Source organism: Girardinichthys multiradiatus, chromosome 10 (genome assembly GCF_021462225.1).
Source record: "Girardinichthys multiradiatus isolate DD_20200921_A chromosome 10, DD_fGirMul_XY1, whole genome shotgun sequence".
Taxonomy (NCBI): Eukaryota; Metazoa; Chordata; class Actinopteri; order Cyprinodontiformes; family Goodeidae; genus Girardinichthys; species Girardinichthys multiradiatus.
The window spans coordinates 16,249,946-16,268,640 of record NC_061803.1 but is presented as its reverse complement, the minus strand read 5'-3'; the positions used below and the strand labels follow the sequence as shown (position 1 = coordinate 16,268,640).

General features: G+C 41.1%; 2 protein-coding genes across 2 annotated transcripts; one reads left to right on the top strand and one right to left on the bottom strand.

Moving 5' to 3' along the window:
- The first annotated feature begins 4,281 nt into the window (after window positions 1-4,281).
- On the top strand, window positions 4,282-9,171 carry timm23a (translocase of inner mitochondrial membrane 23 homolog a (yeast)). The gene is made up of 7 exons (XM_047378101.1): window positions 4,282-4,791; window positions 4,915-4,973; window positions 5,063-5,156; window positions 6,425-6,509; window positions 7,152-7,210; window positions 7,316-7,426; window positions 8,494-9,171. Exons 1-7 carry the CDS (start codon window positions 4,686-4,688, stop codon window positions 8,607-8,609), a joined length of 630 nt encoding a protein of 209 aa, XP_047234057.1. The 5' UTR covers window positions 4,282-4,685; the 3' UTR covers window positions 8,610-9,171.
- A 3-nt stretch (window positions 9,172-9,174) lies between these two features.
- zgc:112285 (uncharacterized protein LOC561476 homolog) lies at window positions 9,175-17,357 on the bottom strand. Its single transcript, XM_047378100.1, has 6 exons — window positions 17,197-17,357; window positions 16,978-17,087; window positions 11,256-11,350; window positions 10,868-11,148; window positions 9,640-9,803; window positions 9,175-9,556 (listed from the first exon to the last, which is right to left on the bottom strand). The coding sequence occupies exons 1-6, from the start codon at window positions 17,330-17,332 to the stop codon at window positions 9,377-9,379; spliced, it is 966 nt and encodes a 321-aa protein (XP_047234056.1). The 5' UTR covers window positions 17,333-17,357; the 3' UTR covers window positions 9,175-9,376.
- Window positions 17,358-18,695: the final 1,338 nt, after the last annotated feature.

The window sequence follows — 18,695 nt, the reverse complement described above, 5'->3', positions numbered from 1 at the left end:
TTTTCCTGTTTTCTCTCCAGTTTTGTGCTGTTTTTCATCCCCCGTTCTTCTGGAATGAGACCCTCTTAAAAGCAGCTGGTAATGTATTCTGCAGTCAGCTCTCACTAAGGCCAGCACCGGGGGCCCAGCGCTCCCACAGCTCCCAATCAAAGTGTGATTGTGAGCATGTGTGTGTTATTGTCTGTGTGAGAAAAATATTAGAAGTAAGTGAGAGGAAAAGACAGGTTGGTTCAGTGCTGTACAGTGCTGTGAAAAAGTATGTGCCCCTCAGAGATTTGTTCTGTTTTGGCTTGTTTGTCAACCCAACATGCATAAAATTCAACTTCAATATCAGACAAAGATAACCTGAATAACTATCAAAAGCAGTTTTTAAATTATGATTTTGTTTAGGTGAAAAAAGTTATCCAAATCTGCCTTATGTGAAAAATATAATCACTGTGCTTTTTAAACCATAATTTACCTGTGATTTACATTTCCTTTTCGGCACACCTGTAGAATTAAGAAATTGCTAAATGGAGTTGAACTTGAAGTAGGCTAAAATATCTCAAAATGCATCACATTATGCCCTAATCAGAAGAAATTCAAGAACAAATGGTAAACAGTTATTGACAACACTCCAATTTATTAAGGAGGAAAGTCAATCCAAACCAATCTGGCTTTGTGTGAAAAACTGATTCCCCCCCCTAAACCACCCATTGTGGCAACAACTATCATCAAGTGTTTGTGATAACTAGCAATGATTTTTTCACACAGGCCCACTCCTCTGTGCAAAATTTGTTTTAATTCAGCCACACTGAGGTGTTTTCTTGCATGAACGGTCTGTTTAAGGTCATGCTATATTATCTCTATTAGATTTAAGTCCATACTTTGATTAGGTCGCTCCAAAACCGTCATTTTGCTTTTTTTTCATTTGTTTGTGATTTTGAACCATTCAGATGTAGACATGTTGGTTTGCGTCAGATCATTGTGTGCATAAATCTAGTATGCTGGGGCTTAAGGTCACAAACTGATGTCTATAGGATTTTCTAGTAGAAACCAGAATTCATGGTTCCATCAATTTCAACATGCATGTCCTTAATAAGCAGTACAACAATTTCAGATCATGACCATGTTTGACTGTCTTTATGATGTTTTTTTTTTTGTTTTGTCCAAATGCTGCCTTAGTTTTTTAGATAAACCACGACACACACCTTTCAAGTAGTTTAACTTTTGTCTTGTCAGCCCACAGAAAATTTTCATAAGCTTTGGAGATCATGAAAATGTTTCCGGCAAATGAGACAGAACTCTGTGTTTTTGTGCTTAGCAGTGGTTTTCACCTTGGAGCTCTCCTATAGGTGCTATTTTGTTGCCCAGTTTGCTTCTTAGTTTTGAATCATAAACTCTGACCTTAACTGAGGCAAGTGAGGCCTGTAGTGCTTTAGTCATTGTTCTTGCTTCTTCTGTTCCATGTTATCTCCGTTTACAGAGAACTGCTCTTACTGTGGTTCGCTGAATCCCAAAAGTTCAGAAATGGCTTTATATCAGTCATTTAAGTGACTTCTTGATTATACAGATCAGGCAATATTAAGGCTTGGATGTAGCTAGTGAAACTGAACTCAGCTTGTCAACAAAATGTGGTTTAATACGTCTGAAAACCCCATTTTGTATTTACCCTGGTTATCATTGTCTGGTATAAAAAGTTGCTAGCTGATCTGAAACATTTAAGTGTGAGAAAAAAAGCAAAAACATAAGAAATCTGTATGGTAACACCAACGTTTTTACAGCACTGTATGCATTCACATAATGAACAACTCCAGATTTGTATCTGTCTGGTAAATATTTGATGACTAAGCAGAGGAGGAGTGATTTCAGTCCTGTAAGCTGCTCAAAAGTTGTATTTTAAACCCATCGTTCTATCCTTTCTCTCCCTTGTCCTCTTCCCATGTAAATAAGGCCAACTCCCCCTAACTCCACACACCCTCAGAGGCAGTTTAAAGACCCAACACTGTCTCCTTGTCAACCAGCTTACACTGGGGTCCTGTCGTGGCCTCTCTGTCTTTTGTGTTTGGGAGCTCAGAGAGACAGAAAGAAAGAGAGAGAGGGAGAGCAAGGGAGAGAGAGCAAAAAAGTAGGAAGCAAGGAAGGAGAGAATGAAAAGTTCCTGAAAAAGATAACAAAGATGACATCACAGTTATTTCATCCAACAAGTAAAAATGTGGTTTGTATTCCAGTGATGATGATTAGCCAGAAGCACAAAATGTGTGGCAGCCTAGTCTGAGAGTGGAGAGAGAGAGGCCCACAGCTGAATGGGGCATTGTGGGAATGACAGTGGGCACACTGGGCAGCAACACAGAACACTAACTCACACATCATGCCAGAGAGTCTGAAAACACCCACACTGGGTGACAATGGCAAACTTCATCGCTTCGCTTGGCCCCTTCTGAATACACACACACAATGGTAGCATGCAAATAAGACGCTCTGTTATTTGTGAAATCCAACACACTAGATTCCTTCAGAGTTTCTGTCCCTTTGACCGGCAGCAGATGGCCACCGGAGCAGAGCTAGAGTGAACCTGCGTTTTCACATATGTACATGTAAGAAGAAGGTTCCCACCCGGGGTGGCATCGTAAAGGTGCAGAAGGTAACAAGCTGGTCAAAGCCTGCAATATATCATATGGAGGTTGTCTTTAAGCCAATTCAGCACATCTACCTCAATTACTGGCAATGTCAATCTGTTTTAACTCATATCTGCACGTCCTGAACCATATTAAACTAAATTAGTTAATCAAATCAGGCCTAATTAGAAATAGGATCGAGGAGGACCAGGATAAACAAGTCTGACCCAATGTTTCTGGTCTTATCTGTGGTGCTGACTCTTTGCTGCATCCCTGTGTAGCATGTGAGGAACTGCAGCTGCTTTCAAGATGCATTTACAAGCTGCAACAGGTAATAAAAGGAACATGAAATAATATAACCCCCAAAGGAAATGCCTCCACAGACTTTTGAATGGTGTGTGGAGTTTCCTAAGCTTACATTTCCACAAAGATCCATTTAAAATGAATAAGGGCCTGTTTGTTTATACTGATATTTTTGTTAGAACACATCCTCTTAAACTTGTGAGGTGTTGTGGGTATTGTGGAACTCTATTCCTGTAACTGCAATGAAATAATAATAATAATAATATCTAGTTTAAAATTATAGGAAATAATCTCAAACATTTTTCTAAATAAAGAGTTGGTTATCTCATAAATTACAAAACTCTGTTTCATGTTTACCCGATCTCATTCATAAGATAAAACTATTTCATGTTTTATAAAACAAGATTCTATCTCATAAATAAGAGACGCCTTAGATATCTCATAATTATTATCATTATCGTGACTTGGCTATCACAGGTGTATCCAATTCAAGTAAGTATGAGATTATAATGTTCTTTATTGTGACATAATATTATTATTAAAAATTGCCATATGCATCAAGTCATAAATAAGGCTTGAAAAATCTTTTTTGTATTGTTACGATAATAATGATTTCACATCGACCTCTTAAAAATAATGTTTTGACTAAACAAAATAGATTAAATAAACTGTTTAATCAGGATAGCCACGCTATAACTAAATGAAACAAAGTCAGTCAGTCTGTCATTTTCTACCGCTTATTCCAGAGTGGGTCGCGGGGGAGCTGGTGCCTATCTCCAGCAGTCTATGGGCGAGAGGCAGGGTACACCCTGGACAGGTTTCCAGTTCATCGCAGAGCAACACACAAACAACCACACACACATTCATTCATACATCTAAGGGCCATTTAGAGTGACCAATTAACCTAACAGGCATGTCTTTGGACTTTGGAAGCCGGAATACCCGGTGAGAACCCACGCATGCACGGAGAGAACTTGCAAACTCCATGCAGAAAGAAACCAGGACCTTCTTGCTGCAAGGCAACAGTGCTGGCAACAGTGCTATCAACTGTGCCACCGCGCAGCCCCGTTGATTGGAAGGTATTGAGTTTTTTTGTTGTTTTTTTTTTTTACAAAAATAAACATACATGATTTTAGACAAAAATGAGTCATAGGAAATTAGCTCAACATAAGCTTTAGGAGTTGTTTTACTCAGAAAAACCATGTCTCGCAGCATAGTTGTAATTGTTTCTATGATGAACTTGCCACTCACAATATGGCGGACACGCCGTCGTATCATTTCTTCACTTCCGTTACAAATATTCACCGAGCTGTCGTACAATTGCTCGTAATGTTGCTAAGGTAAAAACATAATTTTTTTCACAATTCACTACCACCTTTATTATTCAACAAATACATAAAAAAGTTATGAAAATGTTTTCTTGGAATGGGAGGTTAAATGTTCAATTTGAAGACTTTGGTTGTTGACGCAACAGTCCGTTACCGGAGATCGCTTTACGGGAGAGCATGCTGCTGGAGGTCAGAGACATGATCACAACAGAAGCTACGTAGTTTTTTGTTAAAACAAAACAAAACAATACAAAAAACGCCGATTTTGCGTTAAAGATTACATTGGAGTTTAAAATAATCCCGACCAGGATATATTTCGCTGGTGTTGAAGAAATCCAGGGGAGGTTCGTCGTTTATTTTGGAGTGTTACGACATTTCTTGCTAAGGTTAGCTTGACTCGGCTAGCATCTTCCAGTTTCCAGGCTCCAGTTTGAGTCTCCAGGAGGGGTTTGCAGCCATGGACAATAACTCACAGGGGTCGGGGGGATTCAAAGGGGGTCTCGGGGGTCTTTTTGGTGGGGGTGCACCTGAATACTCCAACACAGAGCTGGCCGGTGTCCCCCGTAAGTATCTTGGGATGCTAGCTGTAACTAAACTGTAATGTTAGCTGCTGTCACGTTGCTCACATGCAGATAGTTTTTTAACACATTTAAAAACAATTGCAATTGCTAATTCCTTTATTTCAGTTACAGGAATGAGTCCTCTTTCCCCTTACCTTAACGTCGACCCTCGTTACCTGGTTCAGGTAGACGTGATCTCACTATTACTTTACACAATGAGTGCGTTTGGTGCCTTTTTTTCTGCCTGTGCTTATCTGAAATTATTGTGTTGCAGGACACAGATGAGTTCATTTTACCTACAGGGGCCAACAAGACAAGGGGAAGATTTGAACTGGCTTTCTTTACTATTGGGGGCTCATGTATGACTGGTGAGTAACGCTGGTTCATTTTTTGAGGAACTTAAACTGGGTTTGTTAGTAAATTAATGTCATTCAATCTGCATGAGCATTATAATGAACTTTCAAATGTTGCCATGAGCAAATGTAAAGACTAAATATAAAATTTATTTATTTTATTTTATTTTTTATTTATTTTAATTTATGTCCCTTAAAAAAACAAAGAAATTACCTAATTGCAAACCCATATATTTTAAAAACATTAGCAGAGAATAATCAAACTTTTTATCAAAAACAGTCCTTGTGGTTACAATATTTTTTGAAATAAAACCAAGATTCAATTTTCAAATTAAGATAATTTTTCTGCCAAGGAATAATTTAGGACACCCCCATAACTATTACCACATAAAATGTGCAGAGGATGAAAACATCATTGCTCAGCATTTTGAAGGAGAATTGTCCTGTTTAAACCACATACATTTTGTTTATTGTGCTGCTGACTTTTAAAGTGAGTGTTAGCACCATGGTGAGATCTAAAGAGCTGTCAGATGACTCCAAAATTGAATTATTTGGACACCAGAACAGAGAATGTGTTTGGCATGTACCTTATACAGCATTTTACAAAAAATAACTCATACTAACTGTGAAGCACAGAGTTGGAAGTTAGACCTGCTTGTTTTGTAAAGTGCCTTGAGGTCACATTTGTTGTGAATCAGAGCTGTATAAATAAACTGAATTCAACTGTGTTTGGGGATGCTTTGCTGCAGCAGGATCTGGCCAGCTCGCCATTATAGAATCAATTCTAAGATGTATACAATATCACAGTTTCACAGCTTTTTAAGAACTAAAACACAAATGAATTACATAATGTTGCTTATTACAGTTGTCATAGTGCATCTTTTATTAATTATTACTTTGATCTCATGTTTGTTGTACTTTAAATTGTTAATTGCACAGAATAGTATACCTTTTTGCCATTTCATATAAATGTCACAGCTGAGTCCAATTGAGGTCCTATTCTAATGCAGATCAGTTGTTATGACTCTGGTCCTGACAGCTTTTTTTAAATAATCCTTCTCTGATCCAGTGATATGTTCTAATGTCAGGGAAAAACCTTCAGAGAAAAGTAGAAAAACAGAAACACTGGTATTAATTCCTGTCCTATTGTTAAGACAAGTCTGTAAATTCCTTTGCAGAATTAATACTTGGGAATATGTTGGGAATATTATGCTCAAAATTCATGTTTCAGTGTACTCATACTTGAGTTTCCTGAGCTTATCTCTTGCCTCACTCTAACACAGGAGCTTCACTGGGAGCTTTAAATGGTCTGAGGATGGGCTTGAAGGAGACTAGAGACATGGCATGGTCCAAACCGCGCAACGTACAGTAAGCATAGACTCCATCCACTTTATTTTATTTTATTTTATTTTACCATGGTTATGTGAGATAGGCCAACACATATCAGTGCGTAATGGTAAAGTGGAAAGAAAATGATTAATGCTTTTCGATTTATCTTTCCTCATATTATCAATTTGATTTAGATCTGGACTTTGACTGGGCCCTTCTAACACATGGATATTCTTTGTTTTAACTCTCCATTGTGACTCTGGCTGTATGTTTAGGGTTGTTGACCTGCTGGAAGGTGAACCTGTGCCCAAGTCCATGATCTTTTGTTGTCCCCAACAGGTTTCCTTCCAGTATTGTCTTGTATTTAGCTCCATCTATATTCCCTTCACTCTGAACAGCCTCTATGTCCCTGCTAAAGGAAAACATGCCCACAGCCTGATGCTGCCACCACCATGCTTGATTACAGGGCCGGTGTGTTCAGGGTTTTTCCATTGATGGGTTTCTTCTACTTTTCCATAAAAGTGCGATTTGTGGAGGTCAGGGTTGAATACACTTTTGAGATCTGAAAAAGAACCAAACCGCCCCCGAAAAACGTACAAGTTAACAAACTCATCAACCTATTCTCACCAAGTAAACAAACTATAGGTGTGAAAATGCTCTGAAATGATTTTTCTTCTCCAGAATTCTGAACATGGTGACCAGGCAGGGGGCTTCCTGGGCCAACTCTCTTGGCTCTGTCGGTAAGATAATAAAGAACCCAAAAAAAAAAAGAAACGTTTAAGTTTTTTTTTCAGATGCAAAGGCTTGTCCTTAAAACTCAGGTTTGTTTTTCAATATCCTTGCAGCCCTGTTGTATAGTGCTTTTGGTGTGGCAATAGAGAAAGCCAGAGGGGCAGAAGATGATATTAACACAGTCGCTGCTGGCACGTTAACAGGGATGCTCTTCAAATCCAGCGGTAGGTTTTTCTTCTTGGGTATTGGTCATTAATTTACCTAATTAATCATTGTAAATGTTTTATCATTTTATTTTTTTACCTTTTTTCATCATTCTAATCTAGAAAAAAGCTACAACAGTGGTGCTTAAAATAAAAAAAAACTTAAAAGGTTTTTTGTTTGAAAACCGAAAAGCATTTATGTAGTTTTTGTTGATTAAATGCGAAGTCAAATAAAAGGTTTGATTGTTGCCATTTGGGGGAAAACTTTTCCTAATTTTGTAAGATTTTTGTGTCAGGCTATTATTTATTATTATAAAGCCAATTTTTGAGTTTTACACAACCATCGTTTACAGGGTGCCAATAATTGTGAAACAAGGTCGATAGTTTTTTTTTTTTTTTTGTGTTCCTGCTTTTCCCTTTTAAAGTGTCTAAGATAAATTAGCCTCTATGTCATATTTACATTCCAAAAACAGGAAGTCTTCAATGAATAATTTCTATAAACACCCATCAACTTAATGCAGTAATGTTTAAATAAACAATGCTTAAGTTATTGGGGATTAAGTGCCCTTTCACACAACGCAATTGTCCTCAGTTGTAAATGGGAGTAGGAGGAGCTATGCAGAAACTACGCTGCATTCTCAAATGAGAACTGACATGTTCTCTTGTCTTTCCTGTTTTGGAAAGAACATCTTTGTTGGGTCCTATTTACACCCTAGAGAAACAAAGAGCCATAGGTTACTAATAAACATTTTCAGACAGTCTAGTCAACTAATTAAAGTTCAAATTAAATTAAAGGGTCATTTACACATATTTTAAAGAAATTATTGGGGTGCTCATTGTACAACATTTTTTTTTGTTTGCAGGGCAGCAAGAAGACAATAAAGTTAAATATGCAATGTAAATGCTTTGTTGGGCATGTTGTAACATACAGATGGCAGAGTAATAATTATGCAGATTCTAAGATCTTTGAAAAGCCTCTAAAGCCCAAACAGAGTTCCCATCCTGACGTTAAGTCTGTCTACTGAACACCTAATATTCTGCCTAATGATCGTTTTCAGAGATAATGATGATTCTGTTTATTTTCTCAGGAGGATTAAAGAGCGCCGCCCGTGGAGGTCTCGTTGGTCTTGCCGTATCTGGTGCATACGCCCTTTACAACAACTGGGAGCATCTCACCGGCTCCTCCTCCACCCGGTTGTACTAACCTCTGCCACGCTTCATCATCAGGTCCAAATATCTGGAGGACTCAGCCTTTAACCACAAATAGTTAGACTGGTTAAATTTGGTGTTTTTTTCCCGTCTCTCACCCGCAAGCATTCTGGGAATTGTGAGAGAAAAGGTAATTCCTCTGGAAATTCCTCTGGAAATCCAGATCATTTGTTAGTCCTTGGCTGTGTTCTGATTAGTCACAAGAACAGTTAGTGAGGATATAATACCAAATCCCAACTTTTAGTTTCATTGCTAATGAATGACTTGTCTGTCTCCACTGATGCTAGATTGTCATGACAGTTAAATGAGCCAACTTATAGGACAACACCTGGTGTGTGGTCCAGATAAGGTGTTTTCAGACTGAAAGACTCTTATCTGTAAAAATAGAGCAAATCCTCACAGTCTGACGACATGTATTTATTAAAACATTGATAGTGGTTTCTGCTCTGTGAGAGAGGAAACCACTGTAAAGCTGTACTTGAACGTCTTACTGTTCATGTTTCTCCATCAACTCTGCTGTTTGATAAACCAGAATAAAACGACAAATGTTACGGATATTCTGCCTTTTATCACTTTTATTGCAGAAATGAACTTGTACATACCGCTGTATGCAGATGAAAACTAGTTGCACGTTCAAAATTTATATTTACAGTGTGAAGTGTTTGATTTGTGGAACAGGAACAAGCGGGAGCAACGACACTGAATAAGAAAAAAAAAACTTTCAAGGGAGCAGAATTAGTTTGCTGAGTCAGCGGTTCCTCCTCAGTGCAGGAAGAAGTCCCTGATGCGGGTTGCCTCGATCCAGGGGATGAAGGCAGCAGTACGGGTGAAGACGCTGGGTTTGTTCTCCACGGTGCAGCCGATTGGCCCGAAGCTCACTACGCCGTGCACCTCCCATCGATCACGGCTGAGCTGGCAGAGCAGAGGACCCCCAGAGTCGCCCTGATAGGAAAGACAAACAATGAGAGACAGAAAGACTTGGTCTGACAGACATAACGTTCCTGTAAATGCCTGGCAGTCCCTACCTGACATGCTGCGGGTGGGTCCTCGGTGTCCTTGAACCCGGCACAGATCATGGAGTCACGGACACGGTCGCCCCAGAACTTCTTCTGCCGGCAGGTTTTGAAGTCAATGATGGGCAGGCGGGCTTGATTCAGCGCATCTGCCAGGGAGACGTTCTCCTTTCCACCTGCAATGTGATCATAGACATTTCAGCATTTAAAGCTTTATGTCTCATTCACAGAACAGCAGTTTTATTTCAGTAATTCACTTCAGAGTGAAACTTCTATATATTAATATTCATCACACATGAGGTGATGTACAGTGTTTCAAGTGTTTGTTGATGGTAATTTTGAAGATTATGGTTTATAGCCAATGAAGAAAGATTCAGCTTAGATGAAATGGCTGCAAGAATGCTGTATAAGACAAAAAAGGATTTTTAATACAGAAATATTATGGTGTGCATAATAATGGGAAGACTGCTGAGTCAACAACCAAGGCACCAGAGTCTGGAGTGGAGAGGAACAGAATCCAAGTTGCCTGAAGTCCAGTGTGGTTCCACAGTCAGTGATGATTTAGGGAGCCATGTCATTTGTTGTTCATGGTCCACGGTGTCCAAACCCAAAGAGGTCTACCGGGAAAATTTTAGGGCACCTTTTTCTCTGCTAACAAGCTTTCAGGACTTGGCACATGCCCAAACTGCCAAAAGTACCAGTATCTGCTCTAATGACCATGGTATCACTGCAGCAAACTGGGCAGACTTAAACCCCACAAAGAATCTATGGAGTATTGTCAAGAGGAAGATGAGATACCTGACGTAACAATGCAGACGAGCTGAAGGCGACTATTAAAGCAACCTGCACTTCCTTAACACCTCAGCAGATAATTACCTCCATCACACGCTGCACTGATGCTCCAATGCAAGGAAAAGTAGCCCCAACTAGGTATTGAGGGCATACACTATACAGTACATAGAGATATAATGAAATTAAATGCAGATACAACGAATTAATGCTCTGGGTGTCAGCAAGATCATTTTCAAACTGGGTGGACTCTCGTCACCCTTGACATCCACATACACCCATTGTGATGATGGAAGAGAGAGAGAGAGCACTGCAGAAAATGTAGGTTAATTGCAATCAATATCCTTTGTAATATTCAACAATAATATCCAAGTTGAATGTTTTAGTAATACTGTTGAGCCCTAATTCAGCCTTACTTCTCCTCAATTTGTATCCCCTGTCCCTGACTTACCACGGGTGTCTCCCCAGCCCGTCACCCAGCAGTAGTGCCCTGGGTTGAGGGGGGTCTGCTTGCGCGGCAGGCAGGCGTAGCGGATGAAGTTTGAAGGCAGGATGTCAGTGGCGGCCTTCACCAGGGCGATGTCATAGTCCAGCTCACTGTGAGCAGGATAACGGAAGTTCTCATGCCGGTAGATCCTCTTAATGGGAAAAATCCTCTCTGCAGACTCTGAGCGCTTCAGCTGGTGCTTTCCAAGGACAATCCTCCAGCTCGCAGGATCTTCAGCTTTACCCCTGAGAGTGTTTGACAAAAAATTTGCAGTTTTATGTCAGTTGTTTAATTTGATTCAGACAAACGTGCACCTGCTTTTAGATGTCAGATTTATGGAGTGCCATCTTACTTCTGGAAGCAATGAGCTGCCGTAAGCACCCAGTTCTTATGGATGAGAGTTCCTCCACAGACGTGAATGTAGTGTTTACTTCCTCTGGGTCGAACCTGTGACAAGCAGCCAGACAGTGTCCTCACTCATAAAAATATGTCAGATATTTAATTTTAATCAAGTTTTATTTGTAAAATATTCAGTAAGTTTACCTGTGTTTACTTGTACTGTTCTCTTTATCTCATTTAAACTTCAATAATGATCTCTCTTCATTACATTTACATTTTATTTCATTCATAAAATATTTATGTTGTACATTTTATTGCATTGTTTGTTTTATTTTAATGCCTTTCATAAAATGTTTTAATGCAATTATAAACTTGTCTTTTAGCTTTCCTTTTAATTTCCTTTCTCTTAATTCACTGTCTTAATTTGATTTAATCCAATTGAATTCAATTAGATTTTATTTTATTTACCAAATTTTAATCAGGTTTTTCTTTGGTTGTTATGAATTTTTACTTTGATCTAAATGCTTTAAATACAATGCATCTTTTAAATCTAGATTTTACCACTATTTTAGATTTGATCAAAATAAAAATGTGATTTTAGATGTTTTTCTGTTTATATGAGTAATTGGTAAAGTTAATTACGGAGTCTTTATGTTTTTATATAGTTTATATCTGTCTCTGGTGTTTCTGCAGTTGTACATTTTGTAGCACATTTTATTTTATTGTCCAGTTATTGTCATTTTATTTACATAGTTAAGCATTTTTTTGTGTAATTGCTGATTGTGGTTAGCATGCTTTGTTTTGAACTTTTATAAAACAGTTTGTGTTACCTTTAAACATATGCAAAGTGCACTATAAATATATCTGAATCTGAGGGGTGATCGGGAGGAATGGCCTCCCCGATCTGAATCCCAGTGGTGTTTTGTTATTGGACTTCTGTGCTAGTCACGGATTGTCCATAATGAACACCATGTTCACCCGGACAGACTTGGCAGGCCCAAGCGCATAGTGAGGGTCTGCTGGGAAAGTCTGGCGGAGCCCTCGGCCAGGGATGTATTCAACTTCCACCTCCGGGAGAGCTTTGACCAGATTTAGAATATAATTAATAAGTTAATTTATTTCAGTAATTCAAATTCAAAACGGTAAACTCGTGTATTGTAATAATGTATTATACACAAAGTAATATATTTTAGAAATTGGGAGGTAATCAGCCTATGGGATTGCTGAGGTTTTAATGAAGTCCAGGTTGCTTAAATAGTGAACTTCAGACCATCTGCATTGTTGACTCGGGTGTCTCATATCCTCCTCTTGATAATATCCATATGGGCTCTCTATGGGGTTCAGGTCAGGTCAGTTTGCTGGCCAATGAAGCACTGTGATATGATGGATGTCAAGCATCTTGGATTCTGTGGGCCAATTAGTGCCTCTATGGTCCTACTAGTGTGGTTGTTCTGACTACAACCCCTAGGCCCTTTAAGCTTGATACTCTGAACCCATGTTAAGAATTTAATAAACCTTTGAGATAAAATGTGAAACGTTTTCAGAAACAAGAGTAGAAGATCTGTTTAAACATGATCGTTATCCCCTGGGTGACTATGAATGTACAGGTCCTTCTCAAAAAATTAGGATATTGTGATAAAGTTCATTATTTTCCATAATGTCATGATGAAAATTTAACATTCATATATTTTAGATTCATTGCACACTAACTGAAATATTTCAGGTCTTTTATTGTCTTAATACGGATGATTTTGGCATACAGCTCATGAAAACCCAAAATTCCTATCTCACAAAATTAGCATATCATTAAAAGGGTCTCTAAACGAGCTATGAACCTAATCATCTGAATCAACGAGTTAACTCTAAACACCTGCAAAAGATTCCTGAGGCCTTTAAAACTCCCAGCCTGGTTCATCACTCAAAACCCCAATCATGGGTAAGACTGCCGACCTGACTGCTGTCCAGAAGGCCACTATTGACACCCTCAAGCAAGAGGGTAAGACACAGAAAGAAATTTCTGAACAAATAGGCTGTTCCCAGAGTGCTGTATCAAGGCACCTCAGTGGGAAGTCTGTGGGAAAGAAAAAGTGTGGCAGAAAACGCTGCACAACGAGAAGAGGTGACCGGACCCTGAGGAAGATTGTGGAGAAGGGCCGATTCCAGACCTTGGGGGACCTGCGGAAGCAGTGGACTGAGTCTGGAGTAGAAACATCCAGAGCCACCGTGCACAGGCGTGTGCAGGAAATGGGCTACAGGTGCCGCATTCCCCAGACCTGGGCTACAGAGAAACAGCACTGGACTGTTGCTCAGTGGTCCAAAGTACTTTTTTCGGATGAAAGCAAATTCTGCATGTCATTCGGAAATCAAGGTGCCAGAGTCTGGAGGAAGACTAGGGAGAAGGAAATGCCAAAATGCCAGAAGTCCAGTGTCAAGTACCCACAGTCAGTGATGGGCTGGGGTGCCGTGTCAGCTGCTGGTGTTGGTCCACTGTGTTTTATCAAGGGCAGGGTCAATGCAGCTAGCTATCAGGAGATTTTGGAGCACTTCATGCTTCCATCTGCTGAAAAGCTTTATGGAGATGAAGATTTCATTTTTCAGCACGACCTGGCACCTGCTCACAGTGCCAAAACCACTGGTAAATGGTTTACTGACCATGGTATCACTGTGCTCAATTGGCCTGCCAACTCTCCTGACCTGAACCCCATAGAGAATCTGTGGGATATTGTGAAGAGAACGTTGAGAGACTCAAGACCCAACACTCTGGATGAGCTAAAGGCCGCTATCGAAGCATCCTGGGCCTCCATAAGACCTCAGCAGTGCCACAGGTTGATTGCCTCCATGCCACGCCGCATTGAAGCAGTCATTTCTGCAAAAGGATTCCCGACCAAGTATTGAGTGCATAACTGTACATGATTATTTGAAGGTTGACGTTTTTTGTATTAAAAACACTTTTCTTTTATTGGTCGGATGAAATATGCTAATTTTGTGAGATAGGAATTTTGGGTTTTCATGAGCTGTATGCCAAAATCATCCGTTTTAAGACAATAAAAGACCTGAAATATTTCAGTTAGTGTTCAATGAATCTAAAATATATGAATGTAAAATTTTCATCATTACATTATAGAAAATAATTAACTTTATCACAATATGCTAATTTTTTGAGAAGGACCTGTATACCAATGTTTTGGATCCCATGCCTCTCCACTATTCCTCCAGACTGTGACTGATTTGAATAAAATGCTACATTACATTTAATCTTCGATCTGAATCCGAGTGGTGTTTTGTTATTAGACTTCTGTGCTAGTCACGGATTTTCCATAATGAACACCATGTTCAAGCATAAGGGTGTCCATCAATGCACTTGGCACCAGGACACCCTAGGCAGGAGGTCGATGATCAACTTTGTTGTCATGTCGTCAGACCTTTGGCCGCATGTTTTGGACACTTGGGTGAAGAGAGAGTCTGAGCTGTCCACTGATCACCACCTAGTGGTGAGTTGGATCCGCTGGAAGAGGAGAAAGCCGGACCGACTTGGGAGACCCAAGCGTATAGTGAGGGTCTGTTGGGAACGTCTGGCAGAGCCCTCGGCCAGGGATGTATTCAACTTCGGTGAGGCCATGGAGAAGGACATTGTTGGCCTCGAAGCCATTCTGGCAAATCGTCCGGCGCCTCAGGAGGGGGAAGCAGTGCTTCGCCAACACTGTTTACAGTGGGGGTGGGAGGCTGCTGACCTCGACTGGGGACATTATCAGGTAGTGGAAGGAGTACTTCGAGGATCTCCTCAATCCTGCCATCACACATTCCCTGGTGGAAACAGAGGCTGGGGACTTGGTGTTAGACTCTTTCATCACCCAGGGTGAAGTCACCGAGGTGGTTAAAAAGCTCCTCGGTGGCAGGGCTTCGGGGGTGGATAAGATCCGCCCTGAGTACCTCAAATCTCTGGATGTTGTAGGGCTGTCATAGTTGACAAGCCTCTTCAACATTGCGTGGTGGTCAGGGACAGTGCCTCTGGACTGGCACACTGGGGTGGTGGTCCCCCTTCATAAGAAGGGTGACTGGAGGGTGTGTTCCAACTACAGGGGGATCACACTCCTAAGCCTCCCCGGTAAGGCCTACGCCAGGGTATTGGAGAGGAGAGTCCGGCTGATATTCGAATCTCGGCTTCAGGAGGAGCAGTGTGGTTTTCGTCCCGACCGTTGAAAACTGGACCAGCTCTATACCCTCTACAGGGTACTCAAGGGTTCATGGGAGTTTGCCCCAACTGGTCCACATGTGTTTTGTGGACCTGGAGAAGGCATTGGACTGTGTCCCTCATGGTGCCCTGTGAGGGGTGCTCCAGGAGTATGGAATCGGGGGCACTTTATTAGAGGCCATCCGGTCTCTGTACAAGCGGAGCAGGAGTTTGGTCCGCAATGCCGGCACTAAGTCGGACCTGTTCCCGGTGCATGTTGGATTCCGGCAGAGCTGCCCTTTGTCATCGGTCCTGTTTATGACTTTTATGGACAGGATTTCTAGGTGCAGAGGGAGATCGACAGACGGATCGGTGCGGCTGCCGCAGTAATGGGGGCACAGTGCCGGTCCGTTGTGCTGAAAAGAGAGCTGAGCCGAAAAGCGAAGCTCTCGATTTACCGGTCGGTCTACGTTCCTACCCTCACCTATGGCCATGAACTTTGGGTCATGAACGAAAGAACGAGATCCCGGATACAAGCGGCTGAAATGAGCTTCCTCCGTAGGGTGGCCGGGCACTCCCTTAGAGATAGGGTGAGGAGCTCGGCCATCCGGGAGGGGCTCGGAGTAGAGCCACTAATCCTCCACATCGAGAGGAGACAGTTGAGGTGGCTCGGGCATCTATATCGGATGCCTCCTGGACGCCTTCCACGGGAGGTGTTCCAGGCACGTCCCACCAGGGGGAGGCCCAGGGGATGGCCCAGGACACGCTGGAGGGACTATGTCTCTTGGTTGGCCTGGGAACGCCTTGGGCTCCACCCGGAGGTGTCTGGGGAGGGACGTCTGGGTGTCTCTGCTGAGTCTGCTGCCCCCGCCACCCGGTCCCGGATAAAGCGGAAGACGACGAGTACGAGTACATTTAATCTTAAAGAGGGATTTTGGACCATTGACAACAATCTATGCGCTTTTCTCCTTATCTCAGGTTGAACACTTTTAGTGTTGCCTGTGGTTCACCTGTAGCTCAACACAAATAATTACATGGTTGTCACCTATGTCCTGGAAACATCTGTGTGTCTGGTGTCCATTGAAGCAGTGGCTCCAGCTGAAGTCCACAATCCAGTATACTGTAACTTCTTTTGCTTGTCTATATTTTTTGCTTTAAATTAACTTTCCAATAATATGCTTGGATACAGCAATTTGTGAACAACCAACTTCTTTAACAAGGATATTTCCAAGCTAACCCTTCTTGTGCAGAATGTCAGTCACTGTCTGCTGGATAACTGTCACCTCAGCTGTCTTCCCCATCATTGTGTAGGCATCAATACATTTCTGTATTAAAATATATTGCATTTATGTCACGTTGATCAATTGTATTACTACAATTAGTTATCCCTAATTCATTGTTTGGATAAGAAACACTGTATGAAATGATCTTGGAATGGGTTAATTACCATTATAAAAGAAGCACAGACCATAAAGTTTAACCAAATGTTCACATTTTTGTCCACATTTAACTGATTAAAGTAATTGTGATCCTTAAAACAGAGAATCCTATGAGTGTGATTTACCTGCAAAGAGACCTGCCAGGGCCAGGAGTGAGGTCTGGCCTCATTCCCAGAGACAATCCTTTCAACCATGCTTGGCTTGAAGTGGGCCGTGCCGCAATCCTGTGGCCAGTCTAAGACGATAAAACCACCACATTCATACATACCGGCATCACAAAGCTACTACCCGAGTAATGTTTTGCTTTTTTTTTTTTGGTGTTGAAAAAGTTTTCTTTCCCTCACCCAGGTGGAGGACTTTGTGCTGTGGGTGTTGTCCAGGAATGAGCGTGTATGCAGCTGCATGCAGGGATGCCTTGCTCAACAGCAGCAGCGGAAGCAGGGACATAAACCGAAGCAGAGGCGGTCCTGGGGCAGCCATCGTCTTCCAGAGAATCACAGACCAGTCCACAACCAACACTATTTATAGCAAGCAGCAAGCAAATGTACGCAAACAGGTACACGTACAGTGTATCCAAACACATACACACACACGAGCACAACAGCAATCCTCTATGGACAATGAGTTAGTGTCACAACAAAGGCAGAGCACTGGATAGTTCTCCTGTAGCTTTGACTTTTCCTGCAGCTGAGAAAAAAAGGATTTCTTTTCAGGGAAGTCCCATCAGCACTTTCACATACATATACTACACTAACAGCACACGGACATGCGCGCAAGACAAAGGCATCACTTGTATACAAACAAGTGTACAACTCACAGGACTAATCGGAGTGACACATTGGCTGAAATCTAACCTTAATATCAGGTAAATCTGAAGCCCAGTCCATCCTGTGTAAACACAGCTCAGTAGATCTGCATCTCAGATGTAAGACCAAGGCCATTTAAACTAAAATTACACACGCTATGTCCACAAAGTCCATGTTGGTAAAAAAAAATGGGCCTCAGATGGGATTGTGTGTGGGTCAGTGGCCTCATGTCATGTTGATACATGTGGAGTAGATGCAGGACAACTCCAGCATAAAACTTTGAACTCATATGGGACCAAAACGACCCAGTTTTATTCTATATTTTGTCACATTACAACATCAAACCTGGCACTCTGTTTAGCTCTGACACCTTACCAGAGGGATGTATCGGCTGAACTATTGCTGCCAAGAACTTAATCTTCTCCTACTATAGATGATACACCCATCTCTGTCTTTCTCTGTTTACACCATCGCTCTCCTGAACAAAGCAACTGAAGGAGCTATTGCTGCTACTAACTGTGTGTTGTGTCTTTCATCCTAAACACTTGGCACATGGCTAAAAAATGGCACATGTTTAGCTGGGTTTCTCTCCCAGATGAAGCCACTAACGAAGCTACTGCTGCCATTAAATCTTTAATTATGTTTAATGTAGAAAATACTCCTAAGCTAATGTTTCTTTGCTTTTCCATCTTAAAATCAACTTTGATCACCTTTCCTGTCTGCTGAAAGAAAACATCCTCACAGCATGATAGTACCTCCACGATGTTTTCCTGTGGGGATGGTGAGCACACAAATGCAGAACAAAAAGTTTAGTTTTGGCCTCAGCTGGGCATCTTCTTCCATGTCTGTTGCCATCCCTATATAATTTCATGATTTCTTATTGCTTTCTGTCAACATAGGCTTCGTTCTCATAACAATAACATTTTATTTTATACATTTTATCTTGCTTAATTTTTTCCATGGGCCCTTTCTTAAAGTCTTAAAGTTTCTTGACATGGATTACCACTTTACTTTTAACAGCACTGCGGTCGAAAGAT